The sequence below is a fragment of the Vavraia culicis genome (assembly GCF_000192795.1).
Source record: "Vavraia culicis subsp. floridensis unplaced genomic scaffold supercont1.20, whole genome shotgun sequence".
Lineage (NCBI taxonomy): Eukaryota > Fungi > Microsporidia > Pleistophoridae > Vavraia > Vavraia culicis.
The window spans coordinates 1-9,923 of record NW_007360623.1 but is presented as its reverse complement, the minus strand read 5'-3'; the positions used below and the strand labels follow the sequence as shown (position 1 = coordinate 9,923).

At 34.7% G+C, this 9,923-nt stretch overlaps 5 protein-coding genes across 5 annotated transcripts; 1 reads left to right on the top strand and 4 right to left on the bottom strand.

The window, feature by feature from the left end:
* Positions 1-1,269: 1,269 nt before the first annotated feature.
* On the bottom strand, positions 1,270-2,249 carry VCUG_01335 (uncharacterized protein; the record flags this gene model as incomplete). The annotated part of the gene is made up of 1 exon (XM_008076163.1): positions 1,270-2,249. The coding sequence occupies one exon, from the start codon at positions 2,247-2,249 to the stop codon at positions 1,365-1,367; it is 885 nt and encodes a 294-aa protein (XP_008074354.1). The 3' UTR covers positions 1,270-1,364.
* A 2,168-nt stretch (positions 2,250-4,417) lies between these two features.
* VCUG_01334 (uncharacterized protein) lies at positions 4,418-5,129 on the top strand (the record flags this gene model as incomplete). Its single annotated transcript, XM_008076162.1, has 1 exon — positions 4,418-5,129. The coding sequence occupies one exon, from the start codon at positions 4,418-4,420 to the stop codon at positions 5,066-5,068; it is 651 nt and encodes a 216-aa protein (XP_008074353.1). The 3' UTR covers positions 5,069-5,129.
* Positions 5,130-5,791: 662 nt separating this feature from the next.
* VCUG_01333 (uncharacterized protein) lies at positions 5,792-6,493 on the bottom strand (the record flags this gene model as incomplete). Its single annotated transcript, XM_008076161.1, has 1 exon — positions 5,792-6,493. One exon carries the CDS (start codon positions 6,491-6,493, stop codon positions 5,792-5,794), a length of 702 nt encoding a protein of 233 aa, XP_008074352.1.
* VCUG_01332 (uncharacterized protein) lies at positions 6,453-8,111 on the bottom strand (the record flags this gene model as incomplete). The annotated part of the gene is made up of 1 exon (XM_008076160.1): positions 6,453-8,111. The coding sequence occupies one exon, from the start codon at positions 8,109-8,111 to the stop codon at positions 6,453-6,455; it is 1,659 nt and encodes a 552-aa protein (XP_008074351.1).
* Positions 8,112-8,998: 887 nt separating this feature from the next.
* Positions 8,999-9,923, bottom strand: VCUG_01331 (uncharacterized protein; the record flags this gene model as incomplete). The annotated part of the gene is made up of 1 exon (XM_008076159.1): positions 8,999-9,923. A coding segment is annotated over one exon (849 nt), but the record flags the coding sequence as incomplete, so codon positions are not given.

The following is a 9,923-nucleotide window of genomic DNA, read 5'->3' as shown; positions in this document are numbered from 1 at the left end:
GTGCTTTGATTTTATTCTAAAGTTTTTGGTTAGCCTCGATTCATTTGACCATAGAGTTTAGAATTATTTCCGTCTATCCATGACGATGACAATTCTGTTTGTGCAGTATATTCACAGAAGATTTGTTATTTGATTTATAAATTGTGAACTTGGTTTTCATTTTATGTGAGATTTGTATTAACGTACCATTTTAATTACCGAACTATTGGGTAACGCCGAAAACAAAAGAATATGACAATAACAAGTATGCGCTGCTTGTAAATTCATTGCACCCGCATTTGCCCGTTCGATTGCTTTACCATATTTCTGCAAGTTGTGCTATATTCTTGTCAAAGAGCTTTTGAAAGCAAAAATATATTCATAACTTATTCAATAAGAGTGTGACAGAAATATATGACAACTTCCTTTAAAGGCATTTCTACAAAAATGACAGTTTCCCTTAAAGTCAAAGTTTACCATTTGAAATTTAAAATTTTTACATTTTGAAAGTATTTGATGATGAAGTTGTACTAACGCTTTATCTCATAAAGTAACATATTATCAACATATAATGAGCGCTCTGGTTTTTTTGCCAAGCATTTAAGGCTTTCTCTGTGATATTTTTGCCGACCTTGCAACATTACGTGATGTTGGATTACCTGCCATTCTCATCTATGCGAATTAAATATTTTTAAATTCAAATTCGGGTAAGTAATCCTGCTCAAAAACCAAATCTTTGTTCGTAGCAGCTGAACTAATAACAGTGAAGAGCTAACTTTATTCAAAGTGTGCAGCATTCGGTTAATGTAACCATATTTTCTTCCAATATACATATGTACGAACTAATTATTTACTTCTAGGCGCCCTGGCCAAAATTCATACGGTTCGATCAGGCTTCTTATCCCATAAGACGAACGCAGGTGCAATCAGATCAAATTTATAAATTATATAGCACAATACCATAGGAGTGCAAATTATAATTGGCTGAGAGCAGATGTGTAAGCTGTATATCTGAATGCAATGTTGCTCAGTGCATAAAACCGATATGATAACCCGGCACAAAGATCATTCCGTTACCGTAGAAACTAGAATAAATGATGCCAACGTGTTTAATCAATAATGTAATCATGGAATAATGGCTAGGGACAGGATGGCCTAGGGATTTATTCTTGATAAGTAATGATATCTTAATTCGGAAATATTCTAACATCAAAAATTTTACGAGTAGCTCGGCACAAATGCAACTTTGGAGCTGTAAAATTATCTGATTAATGTGCAAAGAGCTTAAACTGCTACTTAAGATGGATTCTTTACTTAATGTTAATATGAGAAAGTAGTGATTTTAACGAGAACAATACTAATAGACATGAACTCACTCAAGTGTTTTATTGCAACTGACCAATGGCCAAATACCCGCTGGGGATATCAATAGCACCAATAACCCTCTCAATATCGAAATCATCTAAAACACTTACGTTGGTTATTTCTTTGACTGCATACTTCTCCAAAAGTACGAATGTTTTTGTACATATAGCCACAAGACATTCTTTATCATATGCAATCAAAATGTCCTCGGCAATTGACAACACCAGCTTTTTCACCGCAAATTCAAGAAATTTTATCTTTCTGTGCGGCCTATTCTCCAAACTTTGCACGAAAATCGTTCCATCATCAGCACCAACGTAAATATGGGAAAGAAGAGTGTTTGAGATGGCATATGTTATGGTCTGAAGGAAATCGATAGAAAGTATCTGATTACGCGCTGTTTGAAAGTCTATCTGCTTGGCCTTTATACGTATAAACGTATTATTGTTGTTACGTATCGTTTGTATGGCAAGATTACTACTGTTCTGCACGTTAAGATCGAAATCAAACACAGTTGCTCTGTTTCCACACCTTACTACAACGTACCCCTCGACTATTTCGACCGAGCTACCCATTTTGAACGTAAAAAGGTGTTCTGTACAATCTCCCGTGGTTATTTTCACAATACGATTCTCGAGCAGTAGGAAAAGTATGTGGCAAGTATCGTCAAGAACTATGTTCACTATCTTTTCTTTGAGATGGTATTCTTTGATTAGCACATTGCTCAGTTCGTAAAGCCGCAGAACGTTGTCAGCAAACAAATAACGCATCTGTGGCATTTCTAGGTACTTTACGATCTGATGATTGCCCTTTTCTAATTGTACAGACTTAAAAAGAGATTGGTTGAATGGCTTGGTATCACACAAAGTGCTTATTAGCAATTTTGATTTGTACTGATTTAACATTGAATGGGGAATGTTTTTTATTAAATTTTATAATTTTTGAGATAAGTGTTAATCGTATCCGTTACCATGTGGTGTCGGACATGTTACTAGCTTTTCAAATCTGAATGATACTATTTAATCTTGGCTCATTTATGTACGATAATTGTGGCATAGCCTACCTGATAGACCTCTTGAAAACCTTTAGCTGTGAACCACAGACTATGTCACAATAAATCCAGTAAATATGACAAAATATTCAATGATATTGGCTGTAGTGTCATTGAGAGCACGAGACCGTCAGTTAACTGTTTCTCTGAGAAATACACTGTCCTGTTCAGGTTTTTGCATCTTAGTAACAGTAAAGTGTGAGCATAGGCTCATACAATGCAGGTTTGTCTTTGTTTTGACAATTTGTCAGGCTTAAACTCAAAGTAAGGGTCAAAGGAACAGACTCAAAGATAATAAAATTCGATAATTATTGCCCTCGTACTAACAGTGAAAAAGATAATTAAAAATGTACTTGTTCGGATAAGGTGCCAAATAGACTTGCGGTAAAAAAACAATTTAAAAATAATGATACCAACTGAGTACGTTCTTTATTGTGTGTAGATTGAATTGTTACTAATGAAAGTATTCATTTTGTTGCAGATGCGTTCATTTATCTTTACAGCATTGCTCATGTATTTTCTCAGATTCATGAAAAATAATTTGCTTTTTTTGTTGTTGTTACACTGTTATAAATAAGTTAATTATACCTATAATCTATCAAGCTAAAAAAACTGTCTGTTACTTCATGATTTTACGGATAAACGAGCGGTTTAAACCCAAAGCGACGAACAAATGATCTATTCAGCCAAATTATATGGTAAATAAACGATTTTAGTAAGGAAAAGTTTGATATAACCGAAGCGCGTCTCGTAATTCATATCTGAGAGTTATAACATTCTAATATTCCTCACCATAGGCTGCTTATCAATCCGTCAACATTTTTTACCGAAATTTTCCTTTACTCAACTACCATGTTCATGACTTAACAATTGTTTCTATTCGATAGCGCATCTTATAATGATTTAATATTCAAAAAAGTATAAAACCAAGCATAAGCCATTTAGGTAATTCGCTTTTGTCTTTTTCTTCGAACTATCGGTTGTAAATATAAACCGCCGTACGAAACACTTCCATGAAAAGTACGGGATTTGTACATGAATACGGTTCAGTCCTACCAATAAACTTGTTATTGATATTTCTATTAGTTCTGATTCAGTAACTAACACTGCAATCCTTGCTTCACTACTCATCCTGATTTTCATCTAAGGTTCTCGTTGTATCGCAGGTCAACTAAATTTGTTTTTTTATTTTTGAGGTTAACAATCCTGTTTTTGCTGCTAATTTGCCGCGACTGTATCGATATTTGTTTATAATGAGAATCTCGCGGTAGGGGAACTGCAAAGGAAAGCTCAAATTGACAACAACCTGTCAACTAACACATCTCAGTATTCTGTAACAGTGAATGATCATGTCATTAGACTAAGTTCAAAGGCTTGTATATAATAAAAGCTGGTTGGAATAGTGCTAAGTGCTTCATCACCTTCGGAATGACATTATGAGAGATATGTGTTAATGGTAATAGGATATACATGTTATAGAACGTGTTCATACATAAGAAGTTATGTGTAGTTCATCACCAGAATACGTATTTTAGATCTTACAACAGCATATGTTATCCATACCAATCCACGTATTCCTTCCTTTTCTTATCATGATGTCACTTTTGAAAGGTTTGTGATACGATCAGTCATTTAATGAACAACTCGGCCAAATGTGTGAGTTAATGGTTTTTGATCAAATTTTTCCAAGATAAACTAGGAAATAGGTATAATTAACACTTAAAGTCAAGCTTTGTATGCAGTGCAGATATGACATGTAATACGATAAAGGATGTTTTCATTTATAACACTGTATAAAATCTTGATTTAAATCCACTAATTTTGCAATATGTCCCTGTGTGTCCCTTGTAACTTCGGCTACTCAAGTTTATCGGTTGTTAGGCCTGTCAGCATACATTTTTGCACAAAAGAGCATCAATAAATTAGTTGCATAGTATGAACCAAGGCCATATCAATATATCAAACATGGTGATAAGCACTTTTATCGCCATAGAATATAAATAGTCTTCACAATCGCTAACCATGTATATTTTATGTATTTTAGTCGGCATTGGAGCAATCACCGAAAAACATGTGGATCAAATATTAAATGATGTAGCCGAAAAAGTCCAGGTAATACATCAGCAAGTAGAACTTGTTACTAGCTCAATTCCTGCTATGAAACGAATCAGAAGAGGTTTTAATGCCATGCCTAAAAGTGTTTGCACATCAAAGAATCTCTTTTCATTTCATTTTGATATATTTCAGGCCTCTTGCATCGATTTAGACGAATATTTCTTAGCGTTTGAATATTTTCTTGGTTTTTTGCCGTATTTAGTAGGCATTGTGAAAATGTCAGGTATAAACAAAGAAAAGATTGACAACACGATAAACTTGAAGGCGATGAAGAGGCATATGAAGGATAAAATGACTTTTAAGGAATATATTAGCGTGACGTACTCCGATACCGAAAAACTCAAGCGATTTCAGGCCCATCTTCTCGAGTCTCTAAAAAAAATACGCTCAATAATCACAAATTTTGATTATCTTTATAAAAGAGTAGAAAACGGCGTAACTGTTGATCTTTGTTTGTTGAAAGCGTTGAATACAAATCATTCTTGCGTTGATTGCGCTCCGTTACCGTCAACTAGCAAAATATTTAGTGAGATAAAAATTGCTGAAATTGAAATATAATAAGTACATTGCTGAGAAAAAACACTTAACAATACCATGAACATGAATTAACAGTATTATTAAATAAGTTAATGATCTTTGTATTACGCAGTTGCATTTATTATTACTGCGAATATTTTTATTACAATTACTATATTTTCAAGTAGTAAAATTAAAATTACGATGATTATCGGACATTAAAATGTACTTTATTACACCTTGTAAGGACACAAACTTTTTATAACGATTCTGTTTTGGCATTTTTACAGGAATAGGTTAGATTTTCAATGATAAATAACAATAATTACGTTGTTTTTCATCTGCAACAATTATATATCGCATATTTTAACTTGAATATTCAACATTTTATCCTCAAGTTTGAGCAGTTTTGTTAGTGGCCCTATGCAACATACTCTAATCGTGGCAATCCTGTATTACCTGCGCTCAAGGCCTGTTTAAGCCAAAAAATTTGAGAAAAAAATTGAGAACAACAAATTGAACAAACATTGCAGTGGCAAATAAACACACCTTATAAACTTTAAAATACTCAAATAGACAGTCATTTCGCTTTTTAAACAAAAATGGCACAATAATCAATCCCTACTAGCAACACAAATAAATACAACTGCCGAATTATTTACGATGGACCAAGAAGTTTATCGCCGTACGTTGCCGTAGTAGAAGATAAACAAACGTACATTTGGTGACAAAACGTATTTGTAATTCATTTAGTTATCTACAGCATCATTGTATAATCATCTTACACATTTGCATGTCAATCGTAAGCCTCATTCCTCTCACCACATCTACACATTCCTCATACAGCACCATTTTGAAAGTTTTGATTCCTTCTTCCCCAAGCACACCAAATCTTGCACCTTTTTCCATTATCTCTCTGATGCCTTTGTATCTTTTCCTGATCACAGAATCTACCAGTATGCGTTTATACTTTGATACGAATCTTTTTATGACCCGCAGCCTCTCGAGACGATAAAACATTTCAAATGAGTCACCAAACAAATACTGCATTTCTTTTTTGTTCGTATGTATGATCTGCAAGTCATCCATGTTTAACTTCTTGAAAAAAATAAAAATTTCAGCAGGATTGTGCAAAGAACTTTCATCTAGGAGTATGCTGTTCAAGTCCAACAGATCTTCATAGCCCTCATAACCTAAATAAATACGAGCATTGAATATTTTTGAATGTTTCAATTCATAGAAGAACGATCTTATGGTAGTCCAAGGCACACGGAAAACCAGCTTAAAATGCCTTATAAGTCTTTCTCTCAGAAATATATTCGAGCAATCCGTTATTCGTACGGGTACAAGCTTGTTTATCCTGTTCAAAATTGCAAGATCGTCACAGTTTGTATCAGTATTCTGCACAAAATTGTGTTTTTTAACATCATCCTCTTTTTCTTGTGTTGCGTCTTTTTTTCCGACCATCAATGTCGTCCTGCATCACATTACTTCCATCAACGCTTTTTTCTCCCCACTTTTCCTCGCGATATTCGTAATTCTTCAAAAAACATCTTCTATTCCTGACAACCAGGCAATTTAGTAGTTCATTAAACTGCTTTTCATCAATCAAACGCATTGAGCCGCAATGTAAGGCTTTTTCACAGTTCTTGTACACATCATAATAGGCATTCGAGCCAAAGAGGTTGTTTGTGTAATTTCGCTTTAAATTACTTATAATTTCTGTGTAAGAGCTAGCCGTTTGCGAATACGCGTGAATGCCGGAATAAACATTTGCATCTTCGTTTTTTGTACCACTACTCACCAATATCATAAATATAACATAAATAAGTGCATCTGAACACTCTTCGTAGCCGACCATATGCTCACAAATTCTTTCTTCGATCATTTCGAACAGTTTGACTAGCATCGCATTGAATTCTCTTCTGATCCAATCCTCCCCTGACACCAATTTATAATGAAAGGCACATCTAAGGTTATATATTATTGCGTCTATATCAACATTTCCATCCGCCATGAATAACTTAACCTGTGTGTTCAGGTACTCTAAAACTAATTTTTGAGCAGGAATGTCTGATAGAATTGAAAATGCCTCTATTTCGGAATGTTTCATGGGTAAATTTCTTCGTTCTATGCAATATTCGATAAAAATATTTTTGTCGATCTTTTGGGCACTCCTGACATAAAACACGATGTAACCATCACAGTAACAGTTTACCTTCTGCCGAAGAGCACTGTCTGCGAGTAACACGTCGATAAGATATGAAAACGAGCCCTTGACTCGTTCCAGAATATTACAATCTCCCTTTCTTGCATCACTCATGGCATATTTCATGCCTACCTTTGCTTCCTTATTACTAGACTTGACAATTAATTCCTTATCATTTTCTGTTTCTACGCTTATATCTCGGTTCTTTTCCATGTTCTTAACTATCAACCCAGGTCTACCCACAACACCAATAAATTCCTCTACGTCACGTAACTCTTTTTTCTTTACAATTTTGTCATCACAGCTCATCATAAAGCATCCCTTTCGTCCCAAACCATCGAGTCGGACCACGCAATTTCCAATCACGCCCCCACCACACACATTCATACTTTTATCACAAATACCAATTCTCAAACTTTTTTTCCTGTCAAGAGAGACTTCTCTGTCGTTTATCATTAATTCACCGGTAAAAGAAGTTTCATTCTCAGCTCTGTGTTTCCTTACGTCGTCAGGCGTGATATACGAAAGTGTCATTGCTAGAGAAATTCCCTTATAGCAAACATAATCTATGTTTAAACAGTCGAGTGCGTAGTAGCAATCTCGCAAATGCGGAAAACTACCGGTCAAATTACCGTTTACATGGTATTGCAAGCTCCTATCCTTTACACACACATCCTTTCGCGTCCCATCGTTACCATAGTTGACCACAAAATCATCCATAAACATAAAATTGTACCGCTTTATAATATCATCCAATTTTTGTATTAACAATTCTGCAGACATGCTCAGGTCAAAATAGCATCTTTCTCTATCACTGAGATGTATGGGTATGTCTTTTTCTACGGAAGATACCTGTATTTCCTTCAGTTCCACCATTTTTCTTTTTTCCTACTCCTTTTTTAGGTGTAAATTTTTTTATAGCTTATGAAATTGGCTTTAACTATGGTAATAGGGCCAAAAGAACTGAAATTGATCATGGAATAGAAAATTTAAATATTGGTAGAAAGCTACAAATATCATGTTGTGCTCGACCGTACAGTTAATTACGAGCTGTTCGTTTTGCTTGATAGCGATCGCTAAAGGAGAAACACTCCTTTAATAGCATTCAATTATCTTCTGTGTCTCAGCCAATCATTTACAGTAGTCTCTATCGTTAATGTTCGTGTTATAAGCTACCAATCACCGATGTTAAAATTTAATATTGGTTCGCTGTGCTGTATTATATCCCTAGTGATATGTTCTTTGATCCTACCACCGTTCATATTCATGGCAAGTTGATTTTCGATTTGTTAAGCGCTAAGTGCTTCCAGAATATCCTTTGAAAAAGTTTCCGTAGTAACGGATTAAACAGCACGATTTTGTATAAAAGTGCAAATGGTCATTCACCAAAGATTTTTTATAAATATAAATCAAATATCAAAGCTTAAGATAAATTATAAACATTGTATTGCTAGCTTTGTGGCTGTTGGCACAACGTGATTTAATAGACAAATCAATCACAACTAATTCGGCTAAATGATTGGAAACTTTCAATTATCTTCCAAATGTTATCACTGTTTTATCAGATAAAGGTGACATGATAATGGATGCATTGTCAAACCACAAAGTCATAAGTAATGGGTTTTAAGAGAATGAAGAATCATGATACCAGTGGAGCAGAGCAAGTCATACATGTTTAATTACAAGCGTTGATATAATTTGGATTAAATTTTACGATCTGCGGTCCACTTTTGTCTTAAACACAGCATCTTTAAAGAATACCCCGGAATAACACCAATGCCGATAGCCAAACTCTCTACTGTGAACGAATGTCTTAATAACTTAACTAAGAAAATTTTTTTAATTAAAATTGCTGATAAAATCGTCCGGGTTCAGACGCTTAATTTCACCACGTACCTTCTTACTCAGAATAATAATATTGTGCGTGTCCCAGCGTTTAAGATAATTAGTAAATTTCTCATCGTTACTACAAATGAAAAAATGTACATCTCCTATTCGAGTTAACACCATTACATTTTTATCCTTCTTACTTATATTCGTGAATATGGTGTTAAGATCCTTAAGAATGCTTGTCTTGTCGCCGATTAGTTCGGTAAATATAACTGGTTTCTCTGATCTGCAGTATAACCTCACTTTTTCATTTCTTATTTTTATGCTTTCTTTCAGTTTAGTCTGCTTTATACTCAAAAAGCGCAGTTTATCAAGCAGGCCCAGATTGTCTTCCCATTCATGACACGTGCTCAGTTCAAAGCTCTCAATTTTTAATGCGTTATCATGGCATTCGAGCGCTCTGTCATGAGTATAAGCAATGATGCGTCTCACGTTGGAATTAACACGGTACTCACTGATGATCTTAAAACATTTGATCTGTGCGAGGTTGTTCACGTGCAATCCACCACAGAGCACTTTATCACCGTTTACCTCAGCTATACGCACGATATCAGGATAAATTCCCTCATCCTCAATGTAAATATTTTCATTTTTTACGTCCTCGTATCGTTTCTCATAAATTTTAACGCTATGATCGGCCACAAGCATTTCATTCAGCTTGTCTTCCATTTCTTTTATCTCATCATTTTCCAATTTGCGGTTCATTGTGTAATCGAGTCTGAACCGATCATCTGCCACCAAAGTTCCTTTTTTTGCTGAACCCAATTTCTCGTTTATAATTTGGAAAAGCAGATGAGC